This window comes from Streptopelia decaocto (genome assembly GCF_964273445.1).
Source record: "Streptopelia decaocto genome assembly, chromosome: 2".
Lineage (NCBI taxonomy): Eukaryota > Metazoa > Chordata > Aves > Columbiformes > Columbidae > Streptopelia > Streptopelia decaocto.
Window position 1 is genome coordinate 80,285,641 of NC_138655.1, and position 19,359 is coordinate 80,304,999.

A 19,359-nucleotide genomic window follows, 5' to 3' on the forward strand; every position below is an offset into this window, starting at 1 on the left:
ATTTTCATATACCTTTACACTTCCAGCATAGTTTTAAATCAATAGACCTAAACTAAAATAAAAAAAAAAATAGTTTGCTTAGTACAAGTGAACTTTACTTTTTGTACACAACCAGTATTTGATTTTTGCTCAACCCAAATCCTATAATGAAATTGGTTATTAGATATGTTGTGCTTGAGGCTTCAAAGCTGGCCTGAATTTTACTTGTGGGTGCTTCATCCCCAATTCAATTCCAGAAGATACAGGAAAGAATTACTTTTAAACATGGAACATAGATATTAGTTCAGATTTTTAAGTCAATAATGCTTAATAACACCAAGATTTTAATTTTTAGAATAAAGTCTAATCTAATTTGTTTCAAAACAGTTTAATTTAAAGGTGTGCAACATGCATCAGAATTATGTTCACACTGTAAGCTTGGAAAATGCATTAAGACTGATCCATTTCTGTCCAGGACTCTAGCAGAAGATGTGGCAGTTCAGATATTTGAACAGTTCACTTAATTACAAATACCCTTACTGGGCTTTCCATGGAGCGTACCAGCTATTTGGACATTGAACATACATGATGACAAAGTCTAGCATGAAGTTGCCACAGACCCTGATTATGTTCAGGGTTGGCTAGGAATCTAACACCTTTCAAGCTCTATGTGTCCTAAAATCAACTAAGAGTTCTAATCCCAATGTCCCTTTTCCCTTTGAAAGGTGTTTTGCTGGATGAGGATGTTTCTGCAGGTACTGACTACCCACCAACTATAGTATGCTCTATTGCATGTACTATTAGAACAAACCCAATTTAGAGGCAGCTAGTGTGGAAAGAGTGTTTTGGATCTTTGTTGACTTTGTTGATTAATTAAAGGATGAGGTATGTTGATGGATTTGTAGGAGTCAAATAACACAAAAATGCTACACCGCATCATGAAGCCCACAGAAAAGTCTACTAAACTCAAAACCAAATCTCTCTAGTTTTTGAAGACCAACTGTACCTAAATATAAATAATGCATTTGCCACATATGGAAGCAATAATATAAGAGGATAGTAAGCTTTGCTAAGGAAAAAAAAAAAAAAAAATCAATTAATCTTGGATATGCAAGATGATCTAAAATCTTTATAAACATTCTTTAGAAAGTTTAAACACCTCATATGGGGTCCAAAACTAAAACCTCAAAACCACTAGTTCCTCCCCTGAACTTGCATTCAAATTCAGGCTGACAATATCTGTCTTGCAAATATTATCTTACTATAATATACTTGGGGCGAGGTGGCTGTGCTGAGGCACATGTGGGAATTGCATAGTATGGTGGTACACAAAGTAAATTGGCCTGTGGACAATAAAGTAGAGCAAATAGGCTACAATAACAAAATTGTATTTTCATTTCCTGTCATCCTTAGCTTTGTTTTTGAATGTTATGCCAGACTGAGTAAGTAGGTCTTGCATGCAGCAAGTTCCTTGTGAGTCAAGGTACTGATATTTTCTAAGATGTAATGTGTTAGTAAAACCTCTTAACTCCTTTGAGAAAGAATGAGTGATTCCTGTCCACTTGCATTGCATGTGTCTGAGCTTGATCACTGTGAATGTCCCTGCATGTTTTTTCTCTTCTATTCTGTGTCAATTTAGGATGATAACCCTGGCTGTTACCACTGACCTGGATTCACAGATGTGCAATGCCATAACTCACTCATTTGGATATTGTATTTATCCTATACTGCTGTATTTCAGTGTCAGGAAAGTGATGGGTCAAGTGGAATATCCACCACAAGTAAAAGTAATGAACCACTTAGCAGTTATAGTTCAGTCTGTTGCAAGGTGTCTCTTGACATCTCTCTCTCTACCCATCTATAGCAATAATCATGTAAGACAGTCTTTGAAATAGTGACACCACTGGGTGACTAAACCAGGCATTAAAATCTAGTTAAGGTTACCATATCATTTCTGCCATTGACCTGGTTATTACTGCTGTATCACATCTCATGCTAAAAGACAGAATGCCTTTAGATAGTCACAATTCTTTGGTGAATATAAAATACAGGACTGAAGAGAAAATATCCCGTTCTAGTTGTGATGAGAAATACAATAACCCATCACCATAGCAAAGAGCATATTTTATTTGAAAAATACGAATAAAAGATTTTTGTCCCTTTTGTTTATTAAAAGAAAATGTAACAATTTCTGTCAGTAACACTTGCATAAGGAGGTATAATTTACATTACTCTCTTGTTAAAAAAAAATATATATTTTTGGAGACTTTGGAAAAATAAGGATGGCCAAATACTTGCAACACACTCCTAATGGTCCTTAGAACACACTGTGTCATTTATATGTACTGCAAGTACAAGGTCTTATAACATTATAATCCACAAAGTAACCCTAGGCAGCATAATTTCATATTCTTCTCTGCATTTAGAACATTTCCTTTGTTACCCTTCATGTGAGTCTATGAGTTTGGTTATCTCCGCACTGGTCCAATATTTAGATTTTTTACAGGATGATTTTACAAAGCCTTCGACCACAGAAATTTTGTAATGTCTTTTAAAAGCAGTGAGAATATTTTTACATAAACATTTTCTTGCAGTATCCACAACATAAATAACCACATCAATTAGAATTCAAAACCAAAAATGTTTACAATTATTTGATTTTCAAAGAAGAATGCAAAAATAAAGTGCATAACAGGGTGAAATTGCTTGAAATTTTACAGTTTTCTATGTGTGTGTAATAAATGGCAACACTGATAAATTCATTTGTTTTCAATGTAGGAATCTTAATCTAATGACAGTAGATTTCAAACTCTTCCCTATCTTGAAAGTGTATTACATTATAATTTTGACTGGGTTTAGGTTGACAATAAATTTTTCCATTTTAAAGTACTTATGCAGACCATCTTCTCCAATGATGTGTCAAGATTACAGCATACTGAGTGCCCTCACCATTACAAGAAAGAGGGTTTGTTTGAAGGAATGCAACTAATTAATTTGGTGTAAATGTACTATTAGTTGAATAGCTGTTCCAGAAATAACATTGTAAATCAGAAAGCCCTTAGGCATCACTTGGTATGTGCCATTTAACTTCACTCAGTATCTTCCAGCTTAAGTAAAACTGGCAGTTTTCTGTGTTCAGTTGTTAAGTGGCAACAGGGTTACTATTTAGGCTAGTAGGAAGATATTCGAGAATATGAGCACACAAAAGATCCATGAAAACTTTATGCAAAATCTATACAATCAGACTTAACCATAAAGTAGGAAAGAATTTCCCACGATACTTTCACTGAATGTGTACTTTGTTAAATCGGGAGTGCCACAAAATGTTCATGGCCTTCATGGTATACAGTGTTAATTTTCTTCTGGTTTAATCAAAGTTAACATAGAAATTCTCAAATATATTTTAAATCTGTTTCTAGGACACAAAGGAGCAAAAGAAAAAATTGTAGGATCAGGAAAATAGATCTGTAAACCTGTTCTTTCTGCACCATGAGGCTTTTTCAATGGCCCTGAAGATTTAATGTTCTGCTAGTTGTCATGCAAACAACACAGCACTGTGATGTGTATTTGAATTAAAACAGTAAACATAAAAGCATGCAGATGTACTGTGGTAGAAAAGCACATATGGTGATCACTGTGGACAGGACATACCAAAGAGGACATACTGTAGCATCACTGAAGCAGTGTCTCGACAACCCTGCAGAGTTTTAAAGGATACAGAATTCTTGGGGCTGTGGGTACAACGCATACGCTGTGCAAAGAGTGCAACAGGAATGGAGAAAAAGGGGATTTTTATTTCTCTGAGATATGACCTCCTTCTCTCATTAACTTAATCAGAACATGAGTGTTAAGAAGTGATTCTTTGATTACGTCACTATACTTCTGTTGGCTTTAAGCCTAAATATTCTATGATGAAAATAAAAAGAAAACAATGGTGGGAACACTGATTGAAGCACAAAATACAATTGATTTTCCCTGGTTTGGTGTAGGGCAGTGGGAACAGATATAAATATAACTAATACCTGGCTCTTAAAACTGTAATACAACAACTAAGGCAGTTTTCATGCAGATGTGGTACAAAGTATTATGGCCCATAGTACTACTACTGCTGAAAGATTTTCTTCTTAGCACTCAACTCATACAATAGAAAAATTAAGATGTTGACACAAAGCAAGTGCAATCTAAATCGAATTTACACTCATAAAATCCTGCATTACTAGTTGGTTCATTCAGGCCAAAATTGAAACATACCTTACCCCCCAAAAAAAAGACAGTTCATAGACCATTCTCAGCTTGAGTATAATTCTTACTACATTAAAGCATCTGTTTAATTTTACAATGAGAATGTCTACTTAAATGAACTTCTAGTAGATTCTGTATTTGGTAAAAAAAAATAAAAATTAATACAGATTATTAAACTATGTAAAAATCATCAGCAGAGCATTTTAGGATTTGGGATTCTTTTCCCTCTACATTGCCTTGTGGTTTCAGATGTTGAGAGAAAGGGAAACACTAAAATTTTCAAGGTGCAAACAAAACAGTGTAGCAAAATCCCATTCTGGAACTACAGTGCAACTAACACTTTTCCAAGTTTGAAAGGTTTCTTACAAAGCTACTTGCTAGTTTTTCCAGAAGGCTGTTTAAACCAAAAGCAGTCAACAACATTTCAGGATGAAGTTCTCTCTCTCTCTTTTTTTTTTTTTTTTTTTTTTTTTTTTAATTAAAAAAAAAAAAAAAAAAAAAAGTTCTCAGAGTGGAACTGATCAGAAGTTTCCATCATGTTTAAGACCTGCCCAACCATAGAGTAAAGAACGGAAGGCTCTTAAAAGTCTGGTTCACCTGTGTGGTCCACAGTAGGTCAGCAATAAATATAGACCCTGCTTGGAGGAGCAAAGGTATTCCCTTCTTTACTCAGATGAAGATGTCACCTAAAATGCATAGGGACGAATCCAGTGGAGTGCACAGAACTGTATCACTCTCCACACCAGCCCAAGAGAGTAAAGAAACACAACACAGCTTCCGCTTTGAAGAGTGTGCATATTAAATGCATATTGCAAGAAGTTCACTTCCCTAAGTGAAGCTGCTTTTCTTAGAAGCAGAAGACTGTAATAGATGGTAAATCTTACAGGTCATAATCTTTCATGGGATGAGTTTCTGGTGTTCTCATAGTATTATCACAATGAAGACAAAGAAACGGTTAAAGTTTAAAATAAAACAAAAGAAAATAAAATAATTTGCTAGATTAGTTATTAAGCAGAACTGTTAAGCAGTTCTGCAATGCTAAAAAGACACTAACATGAGAAATCCATTTATTTAATCCACAGGAACCACAATAATGGTACATTTTAATTTTTTCTTCCTCTACTGACTTCAAATGTTCCTGTTCCCATGATGCTTGAAATATAGAGAAAAAAGCTTGCTCTTCTTAGATGCAAATTACTCTAAAAGACATTAAATATCAGTAGATTAAACTAAAAAGAAAAAAAAAAACAACACATCATCTCATTCTCTTTGCTTCAGTTTTCCCTATTCCAATGTCTTACCAGCATCTTTATTTTGCTCCTAGTCACACACAAAATAGAGAGACAATATGATTAAGAACTCTTTGTTTTAAACTGACTGTTGTAGCTCCTGGATTCAGACCAGCTTTCTCTATTGACATAAGTCAAGCACAGTGAACCAAATAACTGCATGGTTTGATGGGGTCACCATTGTTATTTTTATTGAAAGAGTCTATGCTTCATCTGCTTCGCTGCATAAAGAGTATTGTGGACCCATTTAAATTGAATTAATGATATTCCTGTGAAAAGACAAAAAGAAAAAGGACAACACTGGAAACAATGATTCCTCTAGGACATAGTTACAGAGCAAGTCAGGGGTTATGGGCCAGAGCCATGTTTGAGCTAACAGCTAATAGTGCCCTCCCTCTCCTAGCTGGTTATGGGTGAAAAGATTATGAAGGACATAATGGAATGACATCATCTCAATGCAGCTAAACTAAATCATTAAAGGACCATTTATTTAAGAGGACAGGTGTGGCTTATCCCTTCTGTAAAAGAAACACACCGTTAGCATTTCTCATACTCTGTTGACTACCTCATATTGGGATTACAAGGCCTAGAGCACAGCTAGAAATGCAACATCACAACCACCTGCAAGAGATTTGCTCCTCCGTTATTTATCTTCCTAAACAGGCATGACCATAAACTTAGTGTAGCTTGGAGATGTTAAGCATTTTGCAATAAAAATGCCTTTTCTTGGCTTTACTTCAGGTATTGTTACAGATACAGTACCACAGACTTTCTGAGCAATTAAAAAATATACACAAGGGACAATAGCTTCTTTTTTCAGTATTTTTCAAAATTTGACTTTCTTCAAATTGGAGAACCCAGTTTCAAACATGAAAAGGGCACTTGTTCTACAGTAACTGCATACAACTTGCTCTGTTTCAAGTTCTGTCTTCATTTTTTGTTACCGTCGTTGTCATTTTATCTCCACTTGTTTAGGAACTTCTTTGTTCTGGGAATTACAACTAGGTTGTTCTTTCTGATTCTATTTCCCCATAGAGTTCAGCTAGTTTCTTGAACTCAGGTCCCCAGTCTCCAAGGTAATTATAATCCTCGTCAGAGTGTGTTGTGGCTGAATCCAGAGAGCTGATAGACCCAGCTTCTGATCTATGACCCTCATAGGCATATGTCTGTAGCGAGTCATACGGGGGCACGCTGGGGTCCAGATCAGCCTCTGCCAGTCTTTGTTTAATGAACTCCTGAACATCTATACTGTCGAGGCTTGAGGAGGGATGATGCCTGGCCGCAGGCTTCACTTCAGGACGAACATCCCTACGGTATTTTAGCTCCTCAGCAGCTGATGGATTCCGCAGTGCAGTGATGTCAAATGCTTCTGTGTCTTCTTCTCCACCACCCTCATCGTCATATGTCACAACATTTTCCCGGACATCTTCTTCTGAAATGATCAAGGGCTCCTTCTTGCTACGTCTTAGAGTGATGAAAAGGACCACAATTGCTAAAGAGAAAACTGCAGATATTAGATTAGGTTTAAAGTTTACATCTGAAATAAGCGGACATATGCTAAAGAAATAGCAGACACTACGTCACAAATATATAGTAGTGATACTTTCAAGCTAATACTGGTACTTGGAATCATTACATCAGGCACTTGTCTGTAACAAAAGGGTCACCAAACCTGTCAAATCTGGAAAAGAGTGTACTTATGTTCCTAAGTGAATGCCTTTGTTGTGTAACGTGTTAGCTGAAGATAGATTGCTGTATGCCTGGAAAGCACCCATGATGTCCATACAGCTGTGTTTTGACATAGCAGCTTGACAAAGTGCTGAGACCACAAAATTAAGGGGAAAATTAATAATGCTGTGCTGAAATTACAGACTTCCAATACAGCCTGATCTTCCAAAGGGCCTGTAAAAATTGTTCTTCTACTGTATATTTTCTTTGTGAGGATTACTGGTATTTCTTGAGCCAATAATAAAATTAGATTATTAGGAATCTCGTGAAGGACATAAAAAGGAATAATATTATTTCAGTTAAATGACAAATGAGTAACTAATGTTGACATTTTTTCAGAAGCATTATTAAGGGGCTTTCAGTGCTTAATTAAAACTAATATTTAGTATATATAATTAAAATGTAAAAAGATGAATACTCAGTCTTGTATGATAAAATATAATACTATAATCTAAATGCATTACTATACATTTTAAAGTATCTTTCTGACAAGGAAGTTCTGAAGTAAGCTGTGAGGAAAGTAATCTTTAGAAAATGTAGAGCCTTTGGAAAGAAATCTACAAGATCTCCTATGCAGGTCAGAGTGCATTTTCCATAATGTTTTGCTGTCTCTATAAGAATGCACAAAGGTACATGAGTAGTACAGAGACATATACTCAGCAAGATGTGCCTCTGACAGAAAAAAAAAAAAAGAAAAAAAAAGAAAAAAGAATATTAACTATTGGGTAACATCCAAATTGGCCTGGGGAAAAAAAATCAAGAGAAAATGCACTTGCAAGGGCATTTATCTAATGGAGTAATCTTATAGTCTCATATGTCCCTTGCCCCCCTGGGATTATGTTGTGCACAGCTATCAGCTTAGCCCACAGAGGTAATTAAGAAGCTGGTTTTCTACAGTGTTAATGGTGCTTCTTACAGTGTAAGGCATTTCAAAAAGCTTTCCTCATCTCTTTTCTATCATTTTTCACTGTTCTAGACGTGGAATTAGAATCAGTGGTTTTTTAAAAACTTCAAAATTACAGAAGAAAGATCTGCAGTGTTAATTACTTGATAACCTCTGAAACATAATTTCCTGCGGACTCCAGATATTCATGAATGTACTTTAAGGGCTTTCTTCCCTATTAATTTAAGCTAAACCTTTCCCCCTTAATCACAGCTATGTGTTTCTAATTACCTCCTACTATAGCGCAGTCTCTGGTTCAAAAACATCATACTAAAAAATTCTGCCCTACCACATTCAGAGAATCAGTGGAAGGATAGCATTACTTAAGACTGAAAAAGGCTTACCAAGAAGAATGACGACACAGAGCAGGATTGCAATTAAAGCTCCTGTGCTCAAGCCAGCTGAGGAGAGGAAAGCTTCAGCGTGGCACGTTCTCACTCGTCCATCTCTCTCACACGCACAAACCCTAATTGTGAGAGTACTGCTGCTGCTGAGAGGGGGCACTCCACCATCAGAAATCAAAAGTGGGAGGTAATAGATATCTTGAGTGGTTCGACTGTATCTCCTTCTTCTTGTCAGAATACTGGCTGTATTATCTACAATATCAAAACCAGAATATCATTTTAATGAAGTAAAAATTTAAGAAAATATTATTGGCTGTTTGTTTGCTGTTGAATAGAAGCACGGGGCATCTTAAAACTCACCAGTCTTAATCTGTGAAAACTCAGAATCTGGAATTAAAACTTGGCAGGTAGTATTTGTGGACAATAGAGGAGAAAGAGGAGGCCAGAGAGAGTAATTAGCACTACATAGTAAGATTATTAAGATCATGTACCTGTCTTAGAGTTTAAATGAACTTTGACAAACATTTTGGGACCAGTTTTCAAGTGCTTTAATTCCACGTTATGATGGTAAATTGTAAATTGTAAATGTGAATACCTGGAATTCTGATAATATTTTTTTGTGGAATTCATCCACAACATAAAATCCTGTTGATTCTAAGAAGAATGTTCAGAGGTGTTCAGTAAAAGTTAAAACAAGACCTTAATATCTTACTGTGATAGGTTTTATAAATCAAATGAGCTTTCAGAAAACATCTGAAGGGACAGTAGCCAAAGACTCATGCTGTGGAGAAGTCAGAAGGAAGAAGGGAAGAGGGATGGTGGAAGGAAAGGGGGAAAGAGCAGATATTATGTGTTCTAAACTGGCAGAGGTATAAGGTAAGCAAGCAAAGGGGAGATAGTAATTCAAGATTACATCACTATTATGTTAGCTACAGGTCTATCTGGCGTATATTACAGTCAGTGAGAATACTAATGCTTAATACACACATTGCAAGAGCATTTATATTCACTAATTAGGACAGTAAGTGCCACCCACATCCCTTTCAGTCCAAGAAATTAAGGAGAATAAAGAAAGTGCAGGGAAATAAATGCTACTATAATACATAGTTATATCTTGGTTTTGTATGTGCAAAATGGAATTTCAATTCATTGCCATGACTTTAAAAGTACTGGCCCCTGAATAACAGCTCACAGATAAATCAAATAACATTTGAGATAGTGAGAAATCAGAGACATGAGCATTTATGAAGAGAGAGAGATGGGGACAATGAAATGGGAACAGGGATTAGAAGAGAACACTCCTCTCATACTACTTGCCCATGATTAACAGTCACGCAGTTTCCAAGTTGTGGGGTTGTAGGTTTGGAGTATTTTAACATTCATTTTAACTCACTTATCTCAAAATTTTGCTTTTGCATATCACCCGACACAGGTACTAGAGAAAAACTCATAGTATACCCCGCCATCAGCATAATATCATAACATAACATATTTGCTAACAGGTTTCACACAATATATATATATATATGAGGTAGGAAGTGATACCCTTGCTGGTGAGTCAAGAACTGAGTATCAGATTCTATTGCTTTGAAGTTCATTAGCTTTTATTCGCTACCCTCTCTATCTATGATCTTGAAATCTCCAGCATGGTGAGTTTGTTATAAACTCATTAAGTTTTGTTCTTCTCATTTGCATTGAGTGCAAAATATGTTATTTATTTATTTATTTGCAGGTTTTGAAGTCCTCTTCTACTTCTTGAAGTCAAGATATGTTTTTGACACCTGAATCCCAAGATTCATGCCAGCTTCCTCTATATAGTCATGACACCCGCCACTTTTGATGCCATTTATATTAATTCCATTTACAGAATCCTAATGCAACCAGAAGGAGATGAACAGGTAATTCTTTCATCTGAAAAAAATCTGACACAGAGTAATACCATCATGTTGTGGAAATGATATTTGCACAAAGGTTAGTATTTTCTTTTGACATAGGATTATGGAAATGATTCCTATAAAAGTGTAGCATATGGCACACAGAAATGTTTATTTCATTTTTATAAAAACACTATTAAACTTTAGCTGTTTTCTATATTACTTTATTTGTGCTTCTGAAACATTATTAAACCATACTGTGGTGTTCTAGTAATGCAGATTTTTTTTCTTACCTTGTTGTTAAGAAATATATTATTTCCACATTATTCTGCAACTAGACCAGGCACCAAAGTGTTCTATACTATAATTGAGTCAATTGATTGAAGAAATCAAGCTTGCTATCAATGCAATTCCGATTACATTTATTATGTAAAGAAAACTCTCCCCTAAAGCAGAGTGAGCTGTGGCCTTATGTACATAATTACAGACTGTGCCCTCCCATGGAGGTCTTATTAAGCTCTGCCAATCTAATTCTAAGATACACAGAAGTCTAATTTTACAATTTTGGACCAGCTTGTTCTTTGATACATGTATGGTCTTCTACTTTTAATAAAATGCAGTACATGAACAACCTCAGACATCTATTTTCAAATACTCCTAAACCAAGCAAATAATCTTATGGAACACAAACTACAAAGACTGTCCGTATGTCTTTCAATTTTTCAATACATATTGGTATAACCAGAGGGTAAAGTAAGCAGCTGGTTTATCTTTCTGCTACGTAATATTGCATAAAAAAAACTTTTGCCCGTGTTTTTTTTTACTAATATCTTGCCCATTTGCCACTCTTTCCCCCTTTTTATACTAGACTGTCAGTCCCAACTTCTCTAATACTGCTGGAGGACACAGATAAAATCTTCAGTGGTTGCAAGAGGGAAACCACCATAGAATACAAAATGACATTTGGTTGGTCTGCCTGTCAGCTGCCAAAGCAGCAGCAGATTGAGCTCTAGATACAGCCCAAGAGCAGAAATAAACTTACGTATCTGTGATTGGTAGAGAATTTCAAATGAAGACATATTGTGCATAAAAAGAAGTTAACATTCTCAGTTTATATCTATAAGGTGACGACTGTTGCTTCTGCCTTTCTACACTCAGAAAAAAAAGCTTCATTATTATTTCCCCCATATGCATGAAAAACTCCACTGACTTTCTCATTGTTCAGAAGCCAATTTATAATTGCTTCCCTTCCTTGAAATACAACTTGTTAAAGATTAGTAACAGAGTTTCTATCTAACAATTTATCTTTTTATCTCCTGAAGTTGCAGGTTGCTATACAAAACAAGGGTGAGGAATATGATCCCAGGAATACCAGCTGTTCACACTGCTAAATTTTGTCACTCTCCCTGATATTTTTTTGGTATGGGCTAGCAGGACTCACTCATGTAACAGCCAACCACCATCAGAGTTAATAACCTGCACTAAGGACCCTTCCCAGCAGGTAGTATGGACAAGGGTGCAACAGGTTTGTCTTCTGTTTTATACAGTGCTTCAACATTATTGCAGCAGCCTGTGGAACCTTAAGCATCCCTAAAAAGCCTTGTGCTACACATACCGCAGCACATAAGTGACTTTCATGACACAATGACACTGCTCTGTTGGGCTACAATACAACTTGCATATTGTTTCATAAACTCAGAAGAGAAAAAAACCCCACATAATAATGAAATCTGAGCTCCACTGGGTACTGCACACAGTCTAGAGGAGGTACAAGGCCAAGTGTTATGTAATGTACATAGCCTGTTTTATTAAGCTTTATTACAGGAGAACAGTCAGAGTCTTGTTTTACTTAGTGGGTTGTTCTTTTTTCTTTTTCTTTCAGCACCAATACTGCCACAAAAGACTAAAGTTTGAGTGGTCACCTAGAAATACTACTGAAGTAATTAGAGAAGCACAAAGCTCCTATATGCACTTTTTAGCACATGTACTTGTCAACAGAAAGAAAAAGGAATTTCAAAGAAAAGACAGTTCTAAGGATAATTATATTTCAAGTTACAACAAATGAGGAGATGACAATCACACAACAAAGCTATCCAGAAATAATACCTTAAAAATGTAAGGTTATGTCAAGGACTCAAAATGAAATTCCCTATTGATAGTAAGTGACATGGTATCCATGAGCTAAGCATTAATTTAACATCTGAGATATCTTTTATCCCAAAAGAAAAATTCTCAAACCTGCTAAATCCAAAAAGTGACAGCAAGTGGTTTTACCAACAATAAGAACAGTCTAATTTCTTCTTAATATTCTGATTTATTTCTGTTCTGGTGCCTACAAGCACCAAACTTCAGTTCAGCTGCCTTGTCCATATAAGTAAGAAAATTGTACAAGATTTTGTCCATTTGAATCTTCTTGGGCCTATAGCCAAATAAGGCTCAATATTCAAATCTGAGCAAGAAAGTATAACCTCCTCCTTTTATCTTCTGGCATAAATCTAAAAAAGAGTGAATGATCCAGTATCACCATGCAGCTATAGAAGCAGTGATGAAAATGGGGGCTAAAAAGAAAAAACATCAGAAACTGAATATAGTGAAGAAGAACTGAGGATTTCTGAGCAGAAATCTAGCAGTAGTGAAAGGATTTAAGCACAGACACTATTGGCAAAGTTGTATAGGAAAGGGCATTGATGTGAGCATGTATGCTATAAGGATAACTGTGGACAAATGGGAAAAAGTATGGGGGGAAAACAACAAAAACAACAATAACAACAACAACAAAACCACCACAAAACTGTGAGAAAAATAAAAAGAAAATACCAAAATGACAGAATAGAAAAACTAGATAATTCAAATGTTACAGTGAAAAAATCTGAAAAGAGCTATAATTAAGCCATGCTTCTCTGGAGTGGAAGATCTTGCCAAACAAGGAACTGACATTTTTATACTGGAAAGTATAAGTTACAGTTCTTTCAACATTAAACTGTTTTTCTTGTATCTTTAACATAATAGAATTAAATACTAGCATAAGACACAATTTGAGGCAAAGAAAGAACCAGGATCAAATTTTGAATTTCAAAGAGGCACCATGGTGAATATATGGTGTTTGTATTCTATTGACTAATAACTAGCCTGGAGATTTCTGTTCCCAATATCATCAGAAGTGATAATTGTCACTATTGCTCTCAATATTACAAAGTTACAGATAGTAACTCTTAGTCCGTGTGTGTGTGTACATATATACCGCAAAGTAATTAATCTCTTACATGTTATTCTTTCTTACCAAATCTTTTAGAATATTTTACAAACGAGTTCTCTAACACTCTCACAGAGAAGGAAACTGCATCAAATATAATGTTGTGGAAGGTGACTACAGGAACACTTTGGAGGATACTCATTTATTTTTCACAATTTGAGAATTCCTTTGACACATTATATGTTACAGGCAGACACAGGAGAAATGGAAATAAAAACAGTAAAAACCTGTTTATAGTTTAAAGCATGTTTTAATTTTCAGCTCTGCTTATATCAGCAGTTCCACTTCAATAAATTTTCTGAGAAGTCATAACTAATTAAAACCAAATAAATTATATTGGAGTTATTTGCATTTCTTATATTTCTAAAGTTAGATCTGTTAACTTGTTTATGTGGTACTATGTTGATAGGCATTTCTCTTACATTTCTTTACTGATAACTCTTGTAGGCTGTTGTTTTTTGGTTTTTTTCTTTGTACTGGTTTGAAAGATATTGCCAGTGGACAAAAAGCTATTGCCAATGCCTAGTTCAGTGGGTGGAAAAGGTGAAAATCAACTTAGCAGACTTTTGGGGCCTGAAAAATAGTTATTAGCTTATGGGTTGGTTTGTGAAACACCAACAGGTAGCAACACTGAAAACAAATTCATGAAAAACCTATACACTATGTGCTAACTTACTTACCTATCTCATCCATCCTAGATCCAACTTTTTTTAGACCAGAAACTGATCCAAAATATTCAGAGGTCTGAAAAAGAAAAATGTCTCCCTCTATGGTACCTAGTCCTGGTCTTCTGTCCTTTGTACCTGCAGTAGAATTCTGTATTTGCTTTCATATGATGATTCTGTGATAATACCTGCTCAGGCATTCAATCTGTTTACAGTAACAGCACTTCTATGGACTGTACTTAGAGTCACCATGCATAATGCTAACTTTGCACTTTGTCAGATACGATTTCTCTCAAGTTACATCTTGTCTTTTTCACAGGGTTATATTTCATTGAAGGATAGTAGTAACTTGCAATACTACATAACCATAGCATGTCACTTTGATGTAAATGAAGGCAGGAACTATGTAACTGTTTCCTGCCTATTCTAAACTGCAAAGTGAGGATTTCAGCCTGACCGTTTTTTGATGCTCCTTAAGACTCTCTGGAGCAATTAAGACATAGTCTGGTATCTGGCATGCTTATTTGTAACTTTAAAACCTGTAAGTCGGTTCAGTGGCCCGCTACAGACATCTTGTGCTATATAGTTGAGGATAAGAATTTTGCACAAATCAGGGAAGAGACATAAACAGAAAGTTCTGCAAGGGAATTCACACTGGGATGAAATAAATTACTCTCTGGAGGTTGCTCTTTTCCTAAATAATAGCAATGTCAATTAAAACTGATTTTTTTTTTCCTCATTTTTGATCTTTGATACAGGAAAAATGTTAATTTGCATCACAGGCGTGAGTGGATGAACACATTATAAATTTCTAAAATTACTAAATGTTCTCTTGCATGTAAGTGAACTGTTCTCTGATGGTTCAGTCTTCAGCCAGCTCCCTGAAAAGTGTTGTGTAACTTCTGAAAGAGGTCTCTAATAGGCAACAAAATAGGCAGAAAGAGGGAATGAATTTTTTAAACTCAGAGAGAGAGAGACTATGTGTATGTGTCTCTGTATTGATGGTTGGGGATATCATAACAATGACACAAGCTCACATGCATTTTCCATCAAACCAAGAAATTTTGACAGATATATCAACTAGTCTTTAAGCATTTGGAAAAGCATTACATCATTTCAGGACTAAAAAAAAAAAAAAAAAAAAAAAAAAAAAAAGAAAATAGTACAATTTTAAAATTCAGTAATTAGAAACAGCTCTGTTTTGAATGAGTTTTTTCATCTTTCCTCTGATTCCTCAACAGAAGTCAGTTTTAGTGCCCTTTAAAATTTTTAACAGGACATCCAAAAGCAGATATTTCTGATTAGGAAAAAAAAAAAGTATAAATTTAAGATATTACACACAAGCTAAAAAAAAACAATAAAAAAACCTAAAATAACATCCTAAAAAACAAAGTGAGAAGTTATATAGCATCTAAACTGCAACATAAAGCACTTCTAGATTAAAAAAGTATTTGACTGCTCAGGTTTTAATAGAAATCATAACACTTTTTTTCTGGATAGAATAAATTGTAAACAGCCCTGTTTTTATCAAAAAGCCTTCATAAGTACAATTCCCAGACAAACAAAAAGGCATCTTCCCTGGGTCTGCTTTCTAAAATTGCAGGAAATGATTACAACTTAATGCATTTTCTTTGTATAGCAAATAAATTCTATTTCAGCTCTTGTTTTGTCTGGCTTACATGTGTACAGATGCCACTTCATTTTGTGGTCTGTCCTCTTGTTCATACCCTTAAGCCTTTACTCTCACTGAACAGTACTTTGTCAGTATCTAAAAAAGCTCAAGTATCAGCAAAGAATCTACCAGGTAGGTTAAGAATCCAGTCAATAGGGAAAAAAGTATCATATTCTGTCTTTTCCATTTTTTTCTTTAAAATGAAAAGTGTAAACACCTGCAGCATCCAGAAGGCAAACCAAGCAGCAATTTGGTTCTGCTGGACTGCATATTTGCTATAGCCTTGTGGCTACATTTCCCTAAGGGTTTTAAGCTCTGAATTATAAAAGTGCATATTTAAAGGCTGGAGCTTTAAAACTGTGAATTGTTACTGAGTAAAGGCACAAGTCCAGGCTCAAGAGATAAAAGATTAACTGGTCATATGATCAGTTATCTGAACTGACACTTTAATTCCTCTGCTGAAGTAATACAATATTATTGACCTGAATCACGCAAATACTGAGACTGTATACTGCTGCAGTCTATACAGGTAGGTAGGGACAAACTACAAAATTTCATGCTTCTGCAAGTCCTCTAGATTTCAAGGTACACAGATATAAGCATTAATATTAAGAATCCAATTCACTGCTGCAGAGTCTTTTGATCTTGTAGCTCTACTGCTGATAGTAAAGTAAGAGAACATTCATGCAATAGTGTTTTTAGTCTCAAAGAGCAGAATTCTGTTGTTCTGGGTTATGAAAACATGGGAAGAAAATGTCTACTGAGATTTCATTGACATGAAACCTTTGTCCTAAAGAAATAAAAGGAGAGGATGACTGGAGCCAAAGATGACTACAAGAGAAATATAGCTTTGCAGTGACAGATACAGCTACCACTGACTACCACTTTCAATGTGACATCAAGATTTTTTTTTTTATCATTCTGCAAAACATTATTGAAAACTCTTGTAAGGCAATTGCTATATGTTTTTCCTTTTAATTTCTAAGAATTTCAGCCTTTATAGAACTATTAGATCCAGAGGTAAAAATAGCAGCTATCTTGTGTTAAGAGCATTCTGATACTTTTAACAGCTGTTGCTCAAAAATGTCAATTTTCAAAAGTGCAAACTTGTCACAGACAGAAGAAAAGCCTCTTCTGTCCACCGTCTCTCAGCTATTTCCTATGATACAAAGCAACAAATACAAATTTCTGAATAGGAATAGATGATAAATACAAAAGTTGCAAGTGCTTGAAAAGTGAATATTGCAAATAAAATCTATAAGTGTTTCACTAACATTGCACTTATAGATTGTATCAATCCCAATAAGGGGCAGTGTTTAAACAGTACAAACAAAGATTCAGGCATTGAGCAAAACAGTGACAACATTTTTCTTTTTAAGATAAACTTATTGTTATGATTCGAGTTAAACTGTTATTGTGGTAGTTATATGGGTAAATTGGGAATTGCATTTCTGGAGTCTCTGTACATGTTGAAGTTTTATGTGAGAAGCTACAGGAAGTGCATGCTTACTTTTTGTATCTCCTTAGGTGAAACAGAAACATAATGCACAACAGGCCTTCATCTTAAAGGACAACTTTTCCATTTCCGCCCCCTACTTCCCCCTGTCAAATCCAACTTAAGATAGTCCAGAGACTGCCTTTTGCAGTTGGTGGTAAAGTCATTGCTCACTTCTCTTGTGGAGGTAAGAAGAAAACAGCAAATACTGCTGCATACTTATATCCAAAGTATGACATTGATGCATTAAAGATTTATGAAAATTTTTCACCCTCTTATAAATCAACTTATGTTGAAACATTGAAATGCAGCCTGCAAAATATAACACAGCATTTTCCATTGGTAATAAGCACATATAATGAAGATCCCAATTAAAATATGTTCAGAACCATGAAATATCTACTTCATCATGAACCCCAACTTTATTATTCGAAAGTACATTGATGTGTCTTGTACTGAAATGAGCATGGCCATGGTATCCCACATGAGATCACAGTCCAATACTCAATGACTTCATTTCAGTCTTGAGACTCAAATACAAAACTGCACAATGGTACACTTTATTTCAGGAACAAGCCTCTGGCTTTTGCTATAATGCTCCATCCCAATCTGAGTGGAATTGATATACTAATCTGGGAAAGGGCTGGAGTCATCACTTAAGGAGTATTTTTAATATATGAATTAGTTCTTCAAATATTATTAGTTTTTTTTAATATTGATAGATACTGGATTGATCTTTTTTGGAACCAGCTATGAAGGCCATGAATCTAGACTGAGCAAACAGCATGACTTGTTGGGTTTTTTTTCTTTCTGTAAGTATAGTTAAACATTGGAACAGTTTCTTTAGGAAGATTAAACAGTCTCCTTCCCTGAAAGGTTATGAAAACAGATAAAAAATATCTGTAAAGAATAATTTAAACATCACTGTATGTGCCATATGTAGCAATGATGGAGTTAATGCTCCTCAGTCATTACAGATCAGCAGTGACTTGTAAGATCTCAGAAGATATTCCATAACAACACTGTAACAATATAACTATTAAAGCCAACTCACACCCACTCTTTACATGCATACCAATAAAACCACACACCACACACAAAACTTCAGAGGAAAGCTACAGCTAAGCATTTAAAGTCTACTCTCATTTTCATCAGGCTGCAAAATGGAAACTATGAGGCAATACTCAACAAATAGTAAGGCTGATTTTGTTTGTTTGTGTGTGTTTTAGTTTTTCTGTGTGTGTGTGTTTTGATTTATTTTTTTGAAACTCTGGATGGTTCTTTCATTCAAGAAATGTTCAGAAACTCTTGGCTGAGTGACTCTGAAGACCCTTTTCCTTCTGGGTCTATCTTCGTGCTCCTCCTTTAAGCAATATACTAGCAATAACCTTGAAAGTACCCACTCAGTGATATTCGCCTAGGAGCAGACCAAATTGTCAGCATCTTTTCCATTAATATACTTTTAAAAAATATTCCTGAATGTATCAAGTATAAATGTCAAAATGCAGTGGAATATAAAAATAAAATGCAATATCTGATTATTCATAGTTTGTAGTATGTTGTATACGCCATGTCTTTGATATCAGCCATTTCAGTGATAACAGATTACAGTTTTCTCCTGTCAAGAAATGCATGGAAATTATTCTGTTCAGTGAGACATCCCATACAAAACAGAGACCCATTTCTTTGAGATTTATGTGTTTGATTTACCTTCATTGTCCCTTAGAGTAAAGTTGGGATTCAAAGAAAGCCCTTCCTCAAGGAAAAAATGGAATCTTGCCCCATTTGCAGAGTTATCTTTGTCAGTGGCAGTGATCGTCTGAATTACCTGAAATAAAAATTAGCAGTGAATGTGTTGAAATTTGAACTTGACCC

At 35.2% G+C, this 19,359-nt stretch overlaps 1 protein-coding gene across 2 annotated transcripts in view; it reads right to left on the minus strand.

The window, feature by feature from the left end:
* Positions 1–6,511: 6,511 nt before the first annotated feature.
* Positions 6,512–19,359, minus strand: part of CDH18 (cadherin 18) — a gene marked incomplete at both ends in the record, with an annotated part of 163,039 nt that continues 150,191 nt past the window's right edge. The window contains 3 exons of one of the 2 annotated variants that reach the window (XM_082044497.1): positions 6,512–7,002; positions 8,526–8,777; positions 19,195–19,312. In XM_082044497.1, coding sequence (XP_081900623.1) covers positions 6,512–7,002; positions 8,526–8,777; positions 19,195–19,312 — 861 coding nt within the window. Of the gene's footprint in view, positions 7,015–8,525; positions 8,778–19,194; positions 19,313–19,359 lie in introns of both variants that reach the window. The other variant, XM_082044496.1, reaches the window with a different exon arrangement.